The 20,558-nt window shown below is 37.9% G+C and overlaps 2 protein-coding genes across 2 annotated transcripts in view; one reads left to right on the plus strand and one right to left on the minus strand.

Moving 5' to 3' along the window:
* Positions 1 to 31: 31 nt before the first annotated feature.
* On the plus strand, positions 32 to 8,681 carry abhd8b (abhydrolase domain containing 8b). Its single transcript, XM_034881452.1, has 5 exons — positions 32 to 346; positions 3,809 to 4,615; positions 6,409 to 6,579; positions 7,147 to 7,363; positions 7,998 to 8,681. Exons 2-5 carry the CDS (start codon positions 3,819 to 3,821, stop codon positions 8,280 to 8,282), a joined length of 1,470 nt encoding a protein of 489 aa, XP_034737343.1. The 5' UTR covers positions 32 to 346; positions 3,809 to 3,818; the 3' UTR covers positions 8,283 to 8,681.
* A 2,378-nt stretch (positions 8,682 to 11,059) lies between these two features.
* Positions 11,060 to 20,558, minus strand: part of ptprc (protein tyrosine phosphatase receptor type C) — a 20,802-nt gene continuing 11,303 nt past the window's right edge. Inside the window, exons 15-33 of the mRNA XM_034882159.1 lie at positions 20,364 to 20,424; positions 20,111 to 20,219; positions 19,791 to 19,828; positions 19,363 to 19,472; positions 19,069 to 19,159; positions 18,597 to 18,673; positions 18,445 to 18,481; positions 18,233 to 18,330; positions 17,774 to 17,899; positions 17,439 to 17,596; positions 16,650 to 16,785; positions 15,515 to 15,664; positions 15,279 to 15,369; positions 14,525 to 14,661; positions 14,113 to 14,247; positions 13,883 to 14,005; positions 13,606 to 13,763; positions 12,428 to 12,563; positions 11,060 to 11,783 (exon numbers count right to left, since the gene is read on the minus strand). Of these exons, the coding sequence (XP_034738050.1) occupies positions 11,466 to 11,783; positions 12,428 to 12,563; positions 13,606 to 13,763; positions 13,883 to 14,005; positions 14,113 to 14,247; positions 14,525 to 14,661; positions 15,279 to 15,369; positions 15,515 to 15,664; positions 16,650 to 16,785; positions 17,439 to 17,596; positions 17,774 to 17,899; positions 18,233 to 18,330; positions 18,445 to 18,481; positions 18,597 to 18,673; positions 19,069 to 19,159; positions 19,363 to 19,472; positions 19,791 to 19,828; positions 20,111 to 20,219; positions 20,364 to 20,424 (2,289 nt within the window). The 3' untranslated portion in view covers positions 11,060 to 11,465. The remainder of the gene's footprint in view (positions 11,784 to 12,427; positions 12,564 to 13,605; positions 13,764 to 13,882; positions 14,006 to 14,112; positions 14,248 to 14,524; positions 14,662 to 15,278; positions 15,370 to 15,514; positions 15,665 to 16,649; positions 16,786 to 17,438; positions 17,597 to 17,773; positions 17,900 to 18,232; positions 18,331 to 18,444; positions 18,482 to 18,596; positions 18,674 to 19,068; positions 19,160 to 19,362; positions 19,473 to 19,790; positions 19,829 to 20,110; positions 20,220 to 20,363; positions 20,425 to 20,558) is intronic.

The following is a 20,558-nucleotide window of genomic DNA, read 5'->3' on the forward strand; positions in this document are numbered from 1 at the left end:
GGCTGTTCATCACACAAACTGAACTAGGTTGCACAGTCGCACCGACACGGTGATAGGTGACACATCCGGCGGAGCTCCGGTGCGTCTTCAAGCCACCAATATTCCAACATGGAAGTGGAGTGCTGGAACATGTTGATATTTTGGATCTGTGCCTCTGTAGCACAACGACAGACATGCTGTCAGTTGGCTAACACTGGCCGCGATGTGAAGGCTACCTACAGGACAACAGAATCCAGATAAATTAGATTATTGGATTGACTGCAACAGATTACAGCGCTTGTAATTACTTCCACAGTGCTTGATAAGAAAACTACATTATTTCACTCGAGTAGTTGATCATATAAAGGTAAGCATTTTTCTTTAATGGCATTCATGTGTCTTTAACTGTCTGTGTTGTTTTGTCATATTATACTTTAAGCTGTAAATTATTGGCAACAGACAACAAATAAACATGCAGATGAATGGGGAATGAAGAGATGTTGCCTTCTTTATAGAGCTGTGTAGATTGAATTATTACTTTATGTTATCACTATTATTATTACTTGGGTTTATTGAATTATTTAAATGTTGGTATTAGTGACTCCATGACCATTACCTTCACCCTAAACACCAGGTAAACACGTAGCATTTTACCGAAATATGCAAAACAGTTTTGTTTTTTTCTCAAATTGGTATCAATTATGAACTGTCCAATTTAAATAAATAAATAAATTAAGAAATTCCTATTAGATGAGCATTGCTTTTGAGTCAGCGCGTTTGTCTTCATATAGCAAGCAACATGCAGGTAGTGAGGTTATATTCATCTTCAGGTGTGCAATAGGACAGCTATTTTTATGCTGAAACTATCCTGAAAAAGTCCATAAAAAAGATAAATTTGAAAGGTAAACAGCACTATTTATTTTTTAAATTGTGGCACACAACAGTAAGTAAGTGCAAAAAGGATCAGGATTCAATGTTCACATGATTTAGCTAGGCAGGATCTTTCAACTATGAACCTACTGTAGTTGTTTTTAATCCCCCATGGTGACAGTCTCAGCTCTGTACTGGGCATCAGTCCCATTGTGGTTGTGTCTGACCTGCGTGAATTATTTTATAACAGCCTCTAGCAGCCACTGTCAACAGACGCCACTTACAGTAGTAACCACAAAGGGAATCAAACTTGCTGCAGTGCTTCATCATACAGTACGAGGTCCAAATGGAAGAGATCAAGCACAGAGAAGCAAACTCACATAATAATAAGACACAGCAGCATATTATTGAAGAGAACAGTATTTTCTCTACATGTCATTTTCTGTTCAATCAGTTAAGGGCGCAGTATTGTGACAGAGGTGGTCAGTTCTTTAAACCAGCATGATCTTTAGGGTGTAAAAGTCAAATTGTTCCCTTCATCTTTCCCTCATTACTGTCACGATTAGCCCATGGCCTAATGGGCAGGGATTTCAAGGTGTGATTTTGCCAGGTATGCTATCCCTTTGAATAATACATACACAGGCTATCAGAGTGGCAAGGGGAGACTGTGACAAAAAAGAGGCAAGGACATGTATTGTAAGACCAAACTTTACCACACAACACCACCTCTGTATTTTGTTTCAATTAAAGAACATGTAATCTTACTATTAAATATGTATTTAATAGATATTAGATATAGATATAATGGATATAGATTATTTGTAATCTATCTATTAAAAATTATCTATTTTTAAGTTGCTTTTAATATCTGAGGTGTATGAGTTGAATCTGGGGGGGGGGGGTGGATTTATGGGTGTTTTTATGTCTGTAAGGGAATGAAAAACGTGAAGATATGTCTATACTTGTGTCAATGTTTAGTGTGAATGGACACTAAGAAACAGAACAAAAAAAGGAATTGTGTTTATCACAGGTCACACCTTGTCTCTGGATAATGGATACCTTTTGATGTGAAGATAGGATTAGTTCAATGTGTCACCCTCATGTGATATCAAAATGGCCTGCTCCACTTCTGACATTTGTTAGGCACATAACACTTCGCAGCACTGTTGTTTGGCTAAAGGATGTGCAAGTGTAAGCAGTAAGGGAACAAGAATAGCAAGTGAAACAGGTATATTAAATTGTGTCAATAATCCCCACATGAAATATGCAACAAATCAAACAAAAGGTAAAACTATCACCGCACAGTGTCACTGTTTTCATCGAGAGAAGAGATGGACAGATTGTGTTGTGTGGACTTAGACCGAGAGACGGAGAGCATAATCCCCTCTAGCAGGACGGGGAGGAACAGGGAGGAAGGATAATGCTCAAGCTGAGAGACTTGCAGACCCTGATCGGCTACTGTGGCACTAGTAGATAATCAACTGATAACCTGACACATACTGTTTATACTGCATCTGTACTGTCTCTGAGACATTCATCCTTTGATTATTTACTTCTCTGATGGTTTATGGTTTTCAATATTAAATCCTTACCTTTTTAATTTCCACATTTAGCATTTCTCCACATAATTATAACATGTAGTGTGTGTGTGAGTTTTTCTCACGTACGAAATTAATTTACACCAAAGTAATTTCCTTTAATATTTAATATGATTTAAGAAGATTGTTTACTGGGCCATACTACAAAAAAGTACCATTAATTACCTTTGGTTGTTTTGTAGATTGGCAGACAGTATGGCGGCGTGCGCCGGTGCAGAGTGATCACGTGGCGGACAGCTTTAACTCAGGGAGCTATTACTGGTCCAGGCTTTTAATACCCCCAAAGTCTGCACTGCTCTCAAAACTGACAGAAAGTCTCAAGGGTTTTCACTAAGGAATTTAAAACTAGATTGTAAAGGCACATTAACTGGTTTACCTCTTTGAATGGTGCATATACTATAGGTTTGGATTCTTAGTTAATGTAGGGATTTAAAGATTTCTGAAGATAAATAAAAAAAATTTTTTTTTAAATTGCACAACAGAACACTGCAACTTTGAGGCAGATGCTGATATTTGGGAGTTAGTAGAGTACATTATGGCAACAATATACCGAGTGATGTTCTTTTTAAAAATAAGTGTAAATAGTAAACATAATTGTGCAACTTGTAGAACTTACAGTAGTTAGAAATACAGCTTAAACATTTAAATATATGTGTTATGAAATAATTAAAACAGAGGTACAAACAAAATAAACTTATTTACAATTCCAAAATCTGCTCATTATCTGCATATTAGTCAACACACAAAAAATTATAGTTGCTGATGTGATTTTTTCTCTCTACAATCTACCATCTCTCAACCGTCTACCATCGTCTAATTTTGTCATGGTAACAACAACATGGTGTGTTCGTTTTACATTTTTACTGTTCTCTCTGTTGTCTTTTCTATTTTTTATCCAAATGTGCATCAATATAAGTTGACTTCTTTTGAAATAGTTCATTTGAACATCACAAGTTGTAAATAAGTACATTTAGTTATTTATATGTTTGTGATGAGCCAGAACTTGCCTATAATAACAGACCTTAGACTTATTTGTAAGAGGGGCTCCAACAGACAAAGAATTCACTTCACCCCTAAATTATGTTGATGAGTTGAGGGTGTTTATGTATTCAAACCAGATTCAAACTTAATGGTTAACAGAAATAGAGTTGATTAGTTAATCTAGATTGTTAGGCTTCACTGAAAGATAGTTTACTAGTTTTACCGACCTTTATAGTCTATATAAGTTGAAGGGAGTACTTGCTTGTAAACATGGATCATTTTATAATTGATGTGCCTTTGGTTTTCTGTGACCTTGTTTCATTTACGTTTGCATGTGGTGCTGATTTATGTGTATTATTATTTGAATGTATTCCATACAGACAAGCAGCCATGCTGACCAACTTTATGGAGGGTCTTCTCTGCTGCCTGACCTCAAAGTCGTCCAATGTTGTTGTTCCTGTAGAAACCTCAGAACTTGCTGATGGCTATGAGTTTGTGGAGGTGAAACCAGGCCGCATCCTGCGGGTTCGACATATTATCCCTGACCGGCAGGTGGTGGAGGAACCCACTGGGCAGGGTGGGAGTATCAGCTGCAAACGAAAGATCACAGTATATCGTAACGGACAGCTATTTATTGAGAACTTGGGTGACAGGGCGAGTGCAGAGCAGAAAAACTGCCAGAACGGGGAGACAGACCTAAACAGCACTGTAGAGGTTGAACTGACAGACTGTGGTAACTCTTCACCGCCCGCCAGCATCCCTGAGGCCAGGTCTAAGTCTGTCACAGCTGGAACAGACGGGTCAGCTGAAACAGGAGTAGGAAGAGAGGTACCTGCTGCTGGACAGACTGGCCAGTCGCAGCAACTCAGGAAGCGCAGGCGGAAGCCCAAGCGCACTGTGGTGATCGACTGTGAGAGGAAGATATCAGCCTGTAAAGGGACACATGCAGACGTGGCTCTGTTCTTCATCCATGGAGTGGGAGGCTCACTGGACATATGGGGAAGCCAGTTGGACTACTTTTCCAAGCTGGGCTATGAAGTGATCACCCCAGACTTGGCAGGCCATGGAGCCAGCTCAGCACCAAAAATAGTTGCTGCCTACACCTTTTATGCCCTGGCTGAGGATATGAGACTTATCTTCAAGAGATATGCACGGAAGAGGAATATTCTCATAGGACATTCATATGGGTAAAAGTCACACGATTACACTATTACAAAAAGTTAAATTAAAAAAAGAGGATTTAGAGGACTCCGGGATATGCCAAAAATAGTTAAATATCACTATTAAAGTAAGAAAACGAAAGAAACTTAACTGCATATGTATTTGTTTTGTTGCCCATAATATTAAGTATAAGATGTCCAGACATGCCAGAACATGACCATGTTCTTATTTTAATGTTGTGTAATTCCATCAATTTCAATATCAGTAAACTGAACATTTGAATAGTTTTAGTTTAAAGTTAATGTATGTTTGATAATTGCTTCATTGTGTCATTCATTTAATAAGAAAATGCACACTACAATGCAACATTTGCTGGTTTCAGCTTTTCAAATGGTTTTGCATTTGCTGCTGTTTCAGTTATGGGATATTTAAGGCCCGAGCGCCGAAAGCAGCGAAAGCCCTATTGGAAGTGAAAGAATTATTAGTATTTGGTCAAATGAATTGCCTTTTTTCAGTCTGTGTCATCTAAATACGTTAACAATGAAAAGTTAAAGAACAACTTTTTGTCAAACGTTGTGGGCGTGACATAGCAGCCATTTTGAGTGTTTTACGATGAAGCAGCAAGTGGCTGTAACTACAGTGTACGTTGTCTTATCAGCTTGAATTTTCCCACAGTCAACAAGAGTTCAGGCTTGAGGACATCTCCAGGCAAATATTGACTTTTGGAGATAGCGCCACCAACTGGCAACAGGAAATCAGCATTACAGACAAACATCATCGGATTTACATGAAACTTATAATGTGTCCTACATATGATACTGAGCCGGCCCCTATACTTTAACCACGCCCATCCACTTAGGCCACGCCCCTTTTCATAACATTTGAACTGTTTAAGGTACAGTCTTGCGTGAGGTGTCATTAAACTCAGCAGAGCGTTCCTTCTTCATTTGTGATGTTTGGCCCGGCCCCTATGCTTAAGTGATACCTCTTTCATAGCTGGTGACCCATTTATGGTAGTCTTATGTGAGGTGTCATTGAACTAAGCAGAGACTTCCTTTTTCATTGGTGATGGTTTGACATGCCCCCATATGCCTCGGCCACGCCCCACAGATAATGACATGTATGACGTAGAGGCTTGTGTGAGGTATTGTTGAACTCAGCAGGGAGTTCCTTTTTCATTTGTGACAATGTTCAGTGTCTGAGTGACGCGCAAATGCCCGGTTGCAAGGAGTGGCATCTGCCAGGTTATCGAGGGCCCGTCCAACACTGCTTGCAGCTTTAATTATGATTGGATTTGTACTGTATGTCTTAAAGTGAGACACATCTCCTCTTACAAACGACAAAAGGTTATCTTTATAAGCAATAAGATGCACTATTTATCAATCCAATACATTCAGTGGAAACCTTACATAGATATTGCTGTGTAACTGAGGTATTTGTTTATTTTTGTCTAAAAAGTGGCACTTGTATCCATAGTGGTTACAAGTAGTTTCTGGGAGATTTTAATGTGTCATTTTCACTAAAGACTGAAGAATTGATTGATTCATGTAATAAGTATCTGACAGATGTGTTCCTACCATACTTGTGGTTTATTTTACAGTTTATTTTGCAGTTGCAGCTTCACAGTGCTTTGGTTTCTTCTGATGAATAAGTTGATATTCTCCAAATATGTACAGCACATGTTAAAATGTCAGAATTGTCATTTCCAACACACTTTTCAGATAGAGTAGGCCTATTCTAACTATACTAAAACAAACTGCATGTTTACCCTGGTTCTCCTAGCCTGTCCTATAACCTGCCTTCTGTTCCGCTCTCCTAGTGTGTCATTCTGTACCTTCCTGGCCCACGAGTATCCGGAACAGGTCCACAAGATGGTAATGATCAATGGAGGTGGTCCCACAGCTCTGGAGCCAAGCCTATGCTCCATCTTCAACTTGCCCACCTGTGTGCTTCACTGCCTCTCGCCGCTGCTTGCCTGGTGCTTTCTTAAGTAAGACAGACGTCAACACAACAGTAACAGTAAAAAAGTTACCAGTCAAAATGATTAATAAACATGTACTGTAATTGTATTTGTATTTTGCAGAATCTGGAGCAGAATATATACTAATTGTTATACGGTGGTATGAAATACAACTTAAAGCTGCAGACGATAGTGCTCATGGATTAACATTTATTTAGAAATAATGAAATGAAATAAATATAATAAATAATCACATTTGGAAGACAAAAAAGAAACAAAAACAATGAGGATCATAAACATGCAGTGGCATCAAGTCTGTAGTATGTGGAAACGTCTGAGGCTAACAGCATGGCTGTGTCCTGACCATCAGTCCAAAGATCTTTAACCTCCCAAACGTACCTAGCAGCTGTTATCATAGGAACTGTTCCAACTGAAATACCCAAACATTTATGTTGCTAGCTACGGTCAAGTGTGATAGTAATGCTATCTCCATGTGGCACTGCGTTTTCAACCACAGTATGTTGTAATCAGAATCCTGTTTTTGTTTTTTAAGCCATTTGTAATTCAAGTGAATCTCCTTTGCTCTGCCCCCTACAGGGCTGGCTTTGCTCGGCAGGGTGCCAAGGAGAAGCAGCTGCTAAAAGATAACAACGCCTTTAATGTGTCGTCCTTTGTGCTGCGCGCCATGATGAGCGGGCAGTACTGGCCCGAGGGGGACGAAGTCTACCATGCTGAACTCACAGTGCCCATCCTGCTGGTTCACGGCATGCACGACAAGTTTGTCCCCATCGAAGAAGACCAGCGCATGGCGGAGGTGAGTGGGACTCTTCAACCCCAAAGGCCTAAAACACACTACTGAAAACACTGCTGTCATAGTTTGAGCCAAATGTTTGGTTAGAGTGGACTGAGACAACCAGATGGTCAAAATTAGTCACGATTTTTTGGTTGGGTCATAAGAAATAACAATGTTAAAACTTAGATTTTATTTTCTGATGGTTTAGGCCATGAAGCACCATATCCTTTACATTTTGTCTGTTATGTTTGTAGAATAATCTGCACCGTTTTGCCATTTCAGCCCTAACCAAAAACTTTACACACTTTTCATAATTTTTGACCATTTTCTAAACTATAGTGCCTTCCATAACATTTAAAAAAAATAAAATTCATATCAAAATCAAACGAATGGAAAAAGCCTCTGGAGCAAAGAAAAATTATTTTACTTTTTTTGTTTATTTTGACAGTGACTATAATTTTTTTATATTTTCATATCAACAATCGATCTAATAACTAGGTCTACTGTGAAATAGATCATAGTGAAAACCTACAGAAAAGTACCACCTTCCAGCAATTTTTCCATCTACATTGGTACCAGACTAGTGCTTTGTCACTTAATACAAAGCATTGCTGTTTCATGAATCAAAAAAAATTTGCTTGTATCTTTCTTTAAGATCCTCCTGATGGGCTTCCTAAAGGTCCTGGAAGAAGGCAGTCATATGGTCATGATGGAGTGTCCCGAGGCTGTCAACACACTCCTGCATGAGTTCATCCTCTGGGAGCCGGCCACCCCTCAACCGCCTAAGAAAGAGTCCAAAACACGTCCAGAAACTGCCAAAGTCCAATCTGACAACACCAAAGCAACATCTGACCCCTCCCAGGCCCGACCTGCAACTGCAAGGCAGACCTCATCAAACGGCAACACAGCAGAGAAACCAGACAGCAAGGCCAAGAAATGACTGAAGGTTAAAACTGAGGCTTCCTGTGGTTTTTACACTATATCATAGCTGGCCATGCATTTTGTGGGTCCAGATTAGCTGAGCTGGTTTTAACTGGTGAACCCGATGCTGAGTCAAACTAGCCATTTTATCTGAAATGGTCCAGCTAAAGGTTGAACAGGTGAAGATGTGACACAATGCAGGGAAGTTAAGTTTGATTCCAGTTATTTCAGCTGCTGAGCTGAAAGACAGAGGAAGAAGGAGCTCCAGCAGTCGACACTGGAGGTCCATTCCCCAGCTTCCAGTCCTCAACATACAGCAGGGAAGATGTTGCTATGCCTTGAAGTAGAGGGTGGTGATAATGCCAGTACAGGCGGAGCAAGAGAGGGAAACAGTAACATAAAGCCATGAGGGGGGCGAGGGGGCCTGCCACGCTGACAGCTATACTTGATGGCCTGGTCTGACTTTTGCCATGTGGAGATTTTTTAGAAAACATCTCTGTACACCTGAATTTGTGGACATGCGAAGGAGAAAGGTGCAATCTTGTAAAAAAAAAAAGAGAACTATCGGACACTGTCTGGCTTAAAGCTACAATATTTATCGATCTATGTGTATATACCTGATAAAGGACAGACAGACCGAAACCATTAAAAACCATAAATATATATCAGCATTGAGACATTGTGCGGTAGTTCTTCTCATTGTTTAATAAAATGTGGAGAACGAAAGCTAAATGAATGGTTTGTTTAAAACATTTCTTAATTAGAAATGTACATCAGCAGCTCTAAGAGGTGAACCAGAATATATTGTATGTTTGCACAATGCATTAGAAGAAGACTCACCTTTGACTCACCTTAGTTATGAGCTGCTTCTACTTCTGGTATTTAACAGAAAATGGTGTTTTGTGAGTGACTGAGCTGTGACTTGTGAAGTTGAACAAGTGAACAATGATCAAGTACTGAGAAATACAGAAGAGAAAGGAATTTTGCTGCTTCCTAGAATTCAGAGAAATGTGTGTTCTGTCAATTGTGTCCTGTTTAATGTAGCAAAAGTTGAGGACAGACAGAAGTGGCCAAAAACTTTGCAAAAAACACATGAGATGTTAAATCAATAATAGAAGGGCTTTAATTAGGGAAGTGCAAAAAACACTACAGTGTGTTTGATGCCATTTCAAAATATCCAAATATTAATCATTACTGCATCATTTTAAATAATTGAAATCCTCACTATGCCAATAAGTGACTAAAACCTACTGTGTTATTGTATTAGAAAGCACTTGTTAGAATTGTTCTACTATTTTCTGCAAAAGTCCATTGTGTATGCAGCTGTTTACTTTATTGTAAATATTTGAAAAAAAAAATTGTTTTTGTTTTTTCGGATAGGCATACTGTCTGTGTTAGAATACTAAAAGTACATATTTGGCATTATTTCCTACCAAAACTATGCTATTCTGCAGTGTAGTTTTTACCATGACAAGTAAGGTAAGCTCTAATATGTTAGCATTATATTAATATAAAACTGTATTTTGATACATCTTTAAGTATTGTTGAGCCTGATGTCTGCATTGACTGAATCAATTTATCACAACACTGTGTCTATATAACACCTTTCTCCACAGACAGACAGCCGGCATTAGGGAGCTATTAAATCCTGTAACTGTTTTTTGACGAGCACAATAATTTGTGCCTGTTACAACATGAGCCGACATGTTCTCAGTGCTGCATGTGTTGAGGTATAACGTTCACAAACCTCTGAGCCTCTTACATAGAATCAGAGGTGTGAGAGAAAAAGCACAGGTTTTCTCTTTGATTGAACTGAATTTGATAATCTTTATAAATAGATTATTTTTGTACAATGTATTGTTATTTGTGATGGTTATTTAGAGATTGAAAATAAATTGTAGCTGGGAATTCACTGAATCAGTTGAAGATACAGCTCTGATTAGAGAAATATGACAGATTCATATCAAGGACTCAAGTTCACAAAAGCGCATTATTTCAATGTGATGGATGGATTGTTTACGATTGTCCTGAATTTGAGGAATCTGCTCATGTTGTATTTTGTGTGTCTTACATGCTGTAACTGATTGCCTTTTACAATGATTACACAGTCGATTTTAAATGTTTTCAAAGTAAATTAGTATTAACAGTTTTTTCTCCTCCACAGTCTTTTATATCATATTTCACAATAATTAAATTTTACTCGTGTAACTTTTCAGTGACTTGTTTGGCCTTTTTGATGGAACCTTTTTTAGGGTTGGTTTGGGAATCAAACTGGCAACCTTTGGTCAGAAGCCTGCCTTTTTTAAACTTTCTTTTTTTTCACTGTTTTCTTACCAGTCACATTATTTTGAATTAGCACAAGTGTTTGTTTTTTCCAATAGAGCCCACCCCACATCAAACCAGTGAGAAGAGCACTGACATCCTTCATGTGAAACAATCAAAACCATCACTGGGACTGAAACTACTAACTTTGGCAAAAAGTGTTCATGTAAATCACTAAATCACTAAAAGTAAGAAACTGAATGTTAATGGGTTTTGGAGGCCCTGTAAAATATGTTTTGGACTTGGTTAATCCAGCTACTACAGTTCATCCACGAAGAAAACAAACATTCAAATGATAATGTTAATGAGCAAATACTCATACTACATAAATAAAAGTCTCGTAGTAAGTCTCTTTTAATAAAATGACACAGTGTCACATAGCAAATTTTGAATTTAACAACAAATATACCAGATTGTTATGCATATCCATATCTATATATATATATATATATATATATATATATATATATATATATATATATATATATATATACATATTTAGGGAGACTAAAAATGCAGAAACTAACTACAACTCAACATGAATTTATAGAGAGATATAAAACAACAACTATTTTAAATGTAGTTCTGGGATGTCTCTTACCAAGGCCCCTAGTTTGACGACAGCGTTTCTAGTAAACTTTGCTCACAGAACTTAATTTTTGCACTCTTCACGTTTTCTATTAAAATATTTATAACTTAATTTAAATCATATTTTTGGACATTGCCATTAAAATATTTGATCAAATTCTTTAACAAATCTCAACCAAAACAACACTGTCTTAACAATGTTCATACATTCATAAAGTAATTAAAAGAAAGCATTCAACTGAAGCGCTTATTCCCAAATGTAAAAGGCACAGCCTTCCAGCTATCACCCCTCTCAGACCTCCACAGTGACAGTGGTACTGTCGCTGGTGTCCTCAAGCGGTGTTGTCTCTGTGGAAACTTTTTCGGGCTCATCTTTTTTGTCTTCCTTCCCTCCATCAGCCACAAGCTGACCGCTCTCTGTCGCCCCCTGCTGGTCATTGGTGGTAATGCTGGCTGGCTGCTTAGCCTTAGCCTCTGTTGGTTGCTCTGCTGCTTTGGTTTCATTGACAACCTGGACAGAGTCAGCTGCAGAGGCCTGTACTGCTTTCACTTCCCCATTCTGGAAAGGGAAGACTCCCTCCAGAGCGTCGTACAAGAACTGGTAATGCTCCTGTAAAAGACACAGAGAGATTTGAGTGGAAACATAAATATATATTGCTAAGCTGTTAAGTGAACCTGTCTTTGTAGACTTTCTAAGCAATATACAAAAAAGAGCACCATTTTTAAATGAAACTGTTGATATTCTATGTTTTTCTTGTTGGCAACAAATGCCACAAAAAGACCAAAACCGAGAATGAATTTCTCCTTCTGACGAAGTATTGCCTGTGTTACCAAAGCTTGATATACTACAGCTGATTTCTATGTGCCATAGACCTCCATTGCTGTCCACAATCTATTAAAAACACATTAACGAGCTGCACAGTCCCACTGATTGATTTGTTCTTTCATTGATGAAAGATGGGCACTGTAGTTTATTTTGAATCAAAACTCACTAAAGCTCACTCATCCTTTAATTCTTCAAAATGGCATTCTAATCTAAAACATTGAATTACAATTTTAACAGCAATTTAACAAGCTTAACTTGGTATAAACTACCACAGTTCAGATCATTTAACAGATACCAGCAGCTACATAAAAACAAGTGTCCATGATTGACAGTGACCAGTCAAGTGCGGTTATACTTTTCACTCTCAATAAAGCAGTGAAACTCTTTGCTAAAAGTAAGATACTGGGTTCCTCTTTCTTTTTTCTTACCAGGCGGGAAAGCATCCCTTGTCTTTCCTTGCGTAAGGTTTTTGCCACCTGGAAAACATCCACCACCTTCTCAGTCTCAGCGCTGTCCAGCAGGTTCCACAGAGCACAGAAAATCCCTGAGCAGGATGAGCCATCACTGGGGAGAGGGACACACGCGCACACACACACACACACACACGCGCACACACACACACACACGCGCAAACACACTCACACGCACGTACACACGCACACGCACACATACACACAATGGTAAGCAGCAGGTTATGTCATTTTTTTCAATTAATTATGCTGACTGACGCTTTTTAAGTTTATACCAGGCTGCAGCATCATCCCAATTTATATATTTAGATGATATGAATATGTTATTTGCTACTAGAGATGTTAAGGATTTCACGCAAATGAAAATAACATGAAACTTGTTTTGATATGTTGATTGGCTACTCCTGTTCTGTTCATACCGGTGATTCCTGGAATCATTAAAGCTCCCTCTTACACTTTGCTGTGTAGCTTGCTAATGTATTTTATTGCTCAGCTAAGAATTTATTGAACTCCTATTTAGTCTCTTTAGAGCATTCTTCAGTATAATTCTTAGAAGTTTTACAAACATGGACCAAATTATACAATTGTGTTTATATCCAGAGATGATTTGGTGTCTCTAGTCCCTTCCAAGAAAGAACATGCAACCTCCACACAGAAGAGAACCACACACACGTCCTCCTTGTAATGAGATAACACCTCAACTCTGATTGAAACACTAACCTTTGATATTGTAAACCTATTTTTAGTAAGCTTTTAACCTTTTATTTATGAAACAAAAATAAAGAATTGTTGTACAATTGGTGACTTGTTTGAATGTAACAAGCTTAGCGTCCCCCAATATGTTCTGACAAATCTGACAGTATTTTTCTATAAATACTGTTATTAAAAAAAGGCATGCCACTCTAGAGCTTAACATGGTGTCAAATGAGTTGTAACCTTTATCAAGCTCTTTAAGCGCAACCTCACAAGAATTAGACTTGGATCTGCATCAAAACTTGAGTCGGAAGTGGTTTTGTCTTCCAAAAGAGTAAAAGCTTGAAATTTTAGCGTTTATAAGCTTCTTATGGATATGTTGTGGTTGTAAACATAATCCCCTTTAAAGATTCTAGAGGACATTTTCTGTGAGGTTGTCTTACTTGCAGTGGACCACGATGGGCATGCTCCTCTGTGATTTGCTGCTACGACTGTGTTTTATGTCCTTGATCATGTCCGTGAAATCTTGAGGATTCTGCGGAAGCTCGCCACTCCCCCACTTCAGGAACTGGAAATGTTTCACCGGCCGACTCTCTTTCCTCTGTTGACAGGAGTGGTGTGGGTTTAAAACCGCTTGAAATGACTATAGTCACCCCACAGACTGATAGTGATAAATATGGGAATGGAGCAGAGTTTGTGAGTAGGTTGCTGTTGTGTTACCTTGACATGACGGATCAGCATGTTGCGGCTAATGAAAGTTGGGGAGCTGTCCGTGCTTGCCACCTCCACCTCAAAATCACCAAATGTTTTCTTGTCTTTATCCCAGTAGATACAGTCAGACTCCTGCAAACAAGAAGACACACAAGAAAACAAGTGGGTTTACCATATGTGCACCAAGAGCACCTTTAGTGTGTTCTGTATGTAAAGTATACACCATTATGGTACTGTACCTGATCTCCCTCTTTGCAGTCTGAGAGCATGACAATAGTAGATGCTTTCTTCTGGTAAACCATCAACCAGAAGTCCGCCATGGTGTCTGGCAGCGGAGTCTGTGCTGCGATTAAGGTGCGTGGGCCCCAGTATCCCTGTGTGGGAAAGAAAACACATCTATCTATTGTCGTACACAATCCAAACAAATAGTACAAATTTAATTAAACTTGTTTTAAAATTCAACTGGAACTGCATGAAAGATGAGAATCAATTCAGAGTTAATGAGATAACACCTGCTGCAACAGGAACAGTGTTTGCCAAGACTCAATTCAACAAAACACAGGTTTTTTTTGTCTTGGCGTGGAGATTAATGTTGGAGGTATGCAGAAACAAGTAAGGAAATCATCTGAAAGTGTCCATGAAATAACCTACATCAATGTGGGAGGCATTGATATATTGACTGAAGTCCTCATCTTCCTCATCTGATGAATCGTCCTCGTCTTCCTCATCAGGGTCACTATCATGACTGCGTCCTTCATCTACCTTCAGCAACACTCGGTTGTAGTCATCTGAGGCACAAGTGAAATTAAACATATTCACTCTGCTGTATGACTGCATGTACAGTGTAAACATGGTGTACATACACACAGATATATTATAGTTGTTATTACATAGTGTAAAATATAATTTAGGTTACACTTTTTATTGTAACCATCACACTATAACAAAATCAGTAACTCTATAAGCTATGTTAATTTAACATTTAATTGTTGCACACATAATGTTAATGGTAAATAAATACTTTTATTTATAATTCGTAACAATTAAATAATCATCTCTTTTATAGATCACCAAAAAAGGACACTTGATGCTTTACTGTATAAACCACTTATTGATGTTTAACTAAATATTATAAGCCATAGTTGTTACTATATAAACTATATAATAGCATCCAAATAATGTTAATAGATGATTTACAAATACTAATTAACCATTGATCTATCTAAATGTATGAACACATTTTTTTCATTTTACACGAATGATAAAGCAACAAAAACATAATAAATTATCATTTCATGGTTAGATAACAGTAAAATAACCTCTAACTCAAGTTTAAGTAACGATCAATTTTCCATTTATTATAAAGTGTTACCATTATTTGTCCCTCCGCTAAGATGATACTTACAAGGGATGACAGATGAAAAGCGATTTTTCTTCTTGTTCTCTTCTGTGATCCCTGTGTTGAATGTCCTCCAGTTTTTATAGGATGGCAGTCTCTGAATTGCAGGACAAAGACTTTTAACATTTGTCATTTCTTCCATATTAATCAATAAGAGGTGAGCAGAAAAAAAAAGGTTAATGAGAAGACTATGTTTTTAAACACATTTTAAAAGGATCTAAAACTCTTATTTTGTGTCATACCTCAAACTCATCCTGCATTAAGGTGGGTTCATTGCCCGGGTTCTTCTGTTTGAGTGTGCTCAGTGTGCTGTGGAGCTCAGATACACCAAACTCAGTCTCTCCAAACTGATTGTGCTCCAGCAGCGCCTGGTGAATCAGGATGTACTGGGCCTGTGTGATAACAAATGTACTTAAAAAATGAAGGATATACAGTTTGGGGATAGAACAAATACACAAACTGCTACTGAGCTACACAATCCACATCTCCTCTACAAGGCCTCTACAAGGTTACAAATCCCTATCTAACTCATTCTAAATTAGTTATCTCTGCTTCCTTCTCTGTGATTGGTTTAGGTTAAATAATCAAAATGTTGCTTTTGTACTGGGTCAACTTTCCAAATGTTCTTCATTAGAACAGTAAAACAGTTAGCGTTCTAAATATGTTAGAATAAAATAGAACAGATATGAATAGAATACACTTTAATGTCCCAGAGGGAAAATTTGCCTTGGACATAGTGCTTAAATGTGTTGCTTCACAACACAAACATGTAACAGAGAAAACATTCTAAAATCAACATGATATAAGAACATAAACATAAGATCAACAAAGCATCTTAGGACATAAAAGAAGACACAAATGACTGTACAGACAATACAAAATCTTGAGTAGTAACTGTAATAATTAAAGTGCGAAGTGCAAAACGTGCTGGTGTATTTATTGCACTTTTTCTCTGTTGTGCTAATATTTACCATAAACAATAAAAAAATTAAATAATAATAAATAAACAATAACTTTAGTCGGTTGAGCATTACATGTACAAATATACCCAAAGCATGTACTGCACATGCTCATACTCATACTGTGCATAGCCTCCAGTGTGTAACACACTCAAGATATATTGTGTAATAGCTACAAATGAATAATAAAGTCAAGCTAGAACCTGAAGTGCACCTCCAAATTGATTATGGACTTTCATGATGTGTCGAGATTTTAAAAAATTAAATTGATAAATAATTTGTATTTGCACTTTGAGTAGGCTACACACCACCTGAGAACTGGAGTCAACACACGCAGTTAAATAACTCAGCTCTAATGAGACACACACACCTGCAAGTACACACTGTGTCTAAAGTATGATATAAATTGACATTTTACCTCTACTTGAACCATGAGACACCTCTGTCTGCGTAGTCGGACTACGTAACCGTAGATGTCCACTCTGCCCTCCGCCTCTAGACCCTCCATCATGGCATCGATGCCAATGTAGGTACCTGTCCTGCCGACTCCCGCGCTACACATGAGATTATAACATTGTATGGCATTGAACATGTCTATCTTTGGCAAGTATGGGGAAGTCAAGCAGTAGTTAGAAATTAGTTAGTTAGAAGCAAAGAGAGACAGGATATGGTTTGATGAGTCAACCTGATTTGCAATGACTTGTTTTAGTTGTTTTTCTCAATTCAGAAGCCATAGAAGCAATGAAACAAGTTGAGATGCATGCCTGAAAAGAGTCTTTAACAAACCTACTGTGTGCATAAGCAGGTCTGAGGATTTTGGTCATATGTTCAAAGTAAATGATCCAGTCAGACTAATCTAATAGGAGTCCAGTTTTTTATAACATGGATATAAACATGAACTTTACTGGCATTGCATACAGTATGTATGATTACAACTAAAGACTCTTTAGCTTCTACCCTGATACAAACACTAGCACAGGTTTATAAAAACAGTTTGTGTATGTACAGTATATATATATGTATAAAAATTTACAGAATAAACAACAAGGGATATGACTGTGATATACACTAAATGTAATGTGTTTCCAGGTTTGTCATGCCATAGAAGTAGAAGGGAAAATACAAGCAAATGCACAATTTTGTTAAATGAAACGTAAATGAAAGACAAGTGAAGGACAGCAGACCTTGAATGGGACCTTGTACTAACCTGCAGTGAACGACGATGGGGCCGCTAAAGAAATTTTTGAAAGCATTGACACGCCGCCTTAGTTTCAGGAGCAGATGTGGCTCCCCGGGGACCCCGTGGTCCGGCCAACTCATGAACTGGATGTGGGTCACCTCCCTCTCTGAGTTCTTCTCCCTCTTCTGAAGACACAAACACACAGAGAAATAAAGATGGTTATGCAGACATGCACAAAAACATATATGAACACAAATACATTTGTAAGATTTGATCAAGTGTATTTATTGAGATAAAGATGGACAGATATACTGGCCTTATACACAGACACACACGTTAAAAGCGTTTTTATCGAGACTCACATTAGTCAGGCTGAGATGGCGGATGGTGTAATCTGGACAGCGGTCCTCTGAGTTCAGCTTCACTATAAACTCCGAAAAGATCTCTGTCTCCCGGTCCGGAGACGGCCAGTACTGCGCACACTTGACCTGCGCGCAACATGAGAAAAGAGAGCGAGAGAGAAAGGGGTGAAGGACAACCCAATTTTGCACATCAGTATCACTGCGTGTTGATGCATGTTAAAAGCGGACTGCTAAAGACAAAACAGTAACATCTCCAACAAATCAGATCACAGAGTGCAGATGAATGTGGGTTTTGGTCTTATCCATATCTGATACAGTATATGTGGCCGAGTAGCCATAATGTAAGTGTGACTCAATCAGTCAGTCAGTTATGGGAAGTTTATTTTTTGCAGTCACATAAAAGACTCTATTTACCACTATAACATTTTAACCAAAGCCAACTAAAACTCCTGTGCTTACCCTATTTCCCTCTTCACAGCGTGTTACCATCACAATGATAGATGACTGCTGCTCCCAGACCATCCTCCAGAAGTCACTCATAGTCTCGTCCTTCGGACCTAAAACACACATAGGATGTATATACTGTACACACAGACATGCACACTTAGTATCAACCAGGAACATAACACAAGTGTACTGAGTAAGAGAAGTATTTGATAACTTTGCTTTACCTTGAGCTGCAATGTACTTTTTGGATTCCTTGTACCCCTGCAGCAGGAAAACACATAATGTTCAATTAGGGGTGTTGTCAGAGAGGGATCATGAGGCCAAAACGTAGCACTTTAACATGAGTAATGTGTGTATATAATTTTGTGTTTCATACATCAATGAAGCTGGCATTGATGTAATCAGATCCTGTCTCTCCATTTCCGGTGGTCAGCTGGACGCGGTTATGATCATCTGGTTCAAGACAGAATATAAATAAATAAATAAATAAATTAAAAATTAGATTAATAAAAGTGAATTAATAATATTGCAGAGGACATCTTAACAGCCGTAAATGAATGAAAAAAAGACTGAATAAGCTGTTCATGGAGATAACCTGAAACATAACAGCCATATCATACGTTGATGTAATCCATCACAAATTTGCAACATTTTCCACAAAAGTTTAATACAACTACAAATATGAAAGAAATAGCTGCCACAGTCTACACAGTATGGCCAAATCTATGAGTGCAGATAAGCCAAGTTACAAGGTATTATACCAACTGATTTACTGTTTATAAATACACATTACACATCTCGTAAGTGCTTTCATCTCTTTAATCCCAAAAGCTTCATGTAAGACTCACATGGCAGGATGTCCACGTAGCGGTTCTTGGGGACATTGCAGGGCTTTTTGGCCTCTTTCACATTGTACCTTGAGAAGATTCTGGGGATGCTCTGAAAGCAGAAACAAATGATGTAACTTGCCAACGACCCAGACTCTTTCTAATCTATAACTGGCCATGGTCCTTGGCATGCACATCCAACCTTCTTCATTCAAGTCTAGCCTTTGTTATAAGTCATCTCTCTCTGCCACTCTATTATAAACCATGCAATAAATGCAAAATACAGTGCCCTAAAAACAAAGGTATAAAGTGTACCTGAAATTCATGCAGGAAAAGTCTTCCCTCATCTGCGAGCTTCCTCTTGTAGGCTTCCAGCAGTAACTCTGCTGCAATTGGCTCGACAGGCAACAGGTTCTCCTCATCATCTACAACAGCAAACCAGCCAGCAGAAACAATGTAATACTGTAATAAAACTAATCTAATACTTGCCAGTATTTCAAATTGCAGTACAGTAAATATTTGAATATATTTCTGTTTTTATGAATTATTTACCTTAAAACATGTTTCTAAATTATATAATTAAAAAGAAAAGAACAGAGCTGCATATTTGGACATAACAAAAATAAATCCTTTAAAAACAGCTGCTGTTCAATGTGGTTGCCATTTATCACATAAAGAGTGCTGAGATCACATGATACAAGACAAAATCAAGGAAAAAAACGGGAGCTCTAAAGTTTACTCACTTGCTGTTGAGATAAGCATCATGTTTTCACCCAGGTCTCTGCAAAAAAAAGAAAAAAAAGTTTGTGAAGATTGACTTTAAAGAATTAAAATGATGTGTAATATAGAATGGAAAAGAAGGCCTATATAAGGAGTTTTATATAGGTAATAATGATTTGCCTGTTTTAATGCAATAATAGTGCTCTTCATGTAGTTTAAATGAAAGGTATTGCCATAACAGAATCACCTAGCCTATTTGTGTATAACAAAACAACCACACAAATAAAAAATATATAGAAACATAAACAATGTGACCGTCAAACTGATGCAGAAGGATCCTTACTGCGACTTTGTGCGCTTCAGAATGTAAATCTTGTAGACGACCAAAAGCAGAGCCACAGACACGGCGATGATGAGGAAGACCAGAAACCCAATGAGAGCTTGGTCATTATCTGTAGAATAATGGGGAAATAATATCAAAGTGTTGGCATTTAAGATACAATATACAGAAATCAACGTGTGTACAAAATAAAATGTGTCAAAGGATTTAAGTGGACAATGAGATCATTTGTGGCAATAATTGAGACGGCACATACAGGAAGTGGTAACAGATTGTTTCCAGGGTTTGCCGTCTGATCGTACGTTGGAAGCTCTCACCTAAAAAACACAACAAAAAAATCTCAATTTTTGCATGAATACGATATTTAGAACAATAAGGAAAAATGCCACAACATTTGTTGTGATTGGTCTAAAGTTTTGCAATCTGCTAAAGAAATACTTTGCCTGTTTAC

Source organism: Etheostoma cragini, chromosome 9 (genome assembly GCF_013103735.1).
Source record: "Etheostoma cragini isolate CJK2018 chromosome 9, CSU_Ecrag_1.0, whole genome shotgun sequence".
Taxonomy (NCBI): domain Eukaryota; kingdom Metazoa; phylum Chordata; class Actinopteri; order Perciformes; family Percidae; genus Etheostoma; species Etheostoma cragini.

Bases quoted from the DNA above. Each gene is read 5' to 3' on its own strand.
- abhd8b (XM_034881452.1), top strand. From the start codon at position 3,819: ATGCTGACCAACTTTATGGAGGGTCTTCTCTGCTGCCTGACCTCAAAG. The intron at 6,580-7,146 runs GTAAGACAGACG...TGCCCCCTACAG, and splicing joins CTTGCCTGGTGCTTTCTTAA to GGCTGGCTTTGCTCGGCAGG. The intron at 7,364-7,997 runs GTGAGTGGGACT...TCTTTCTTTAAG, and splicing joins AAGACCAGCGCATGGCGGAG to ATCCTCCTGATGGGCTTCCT.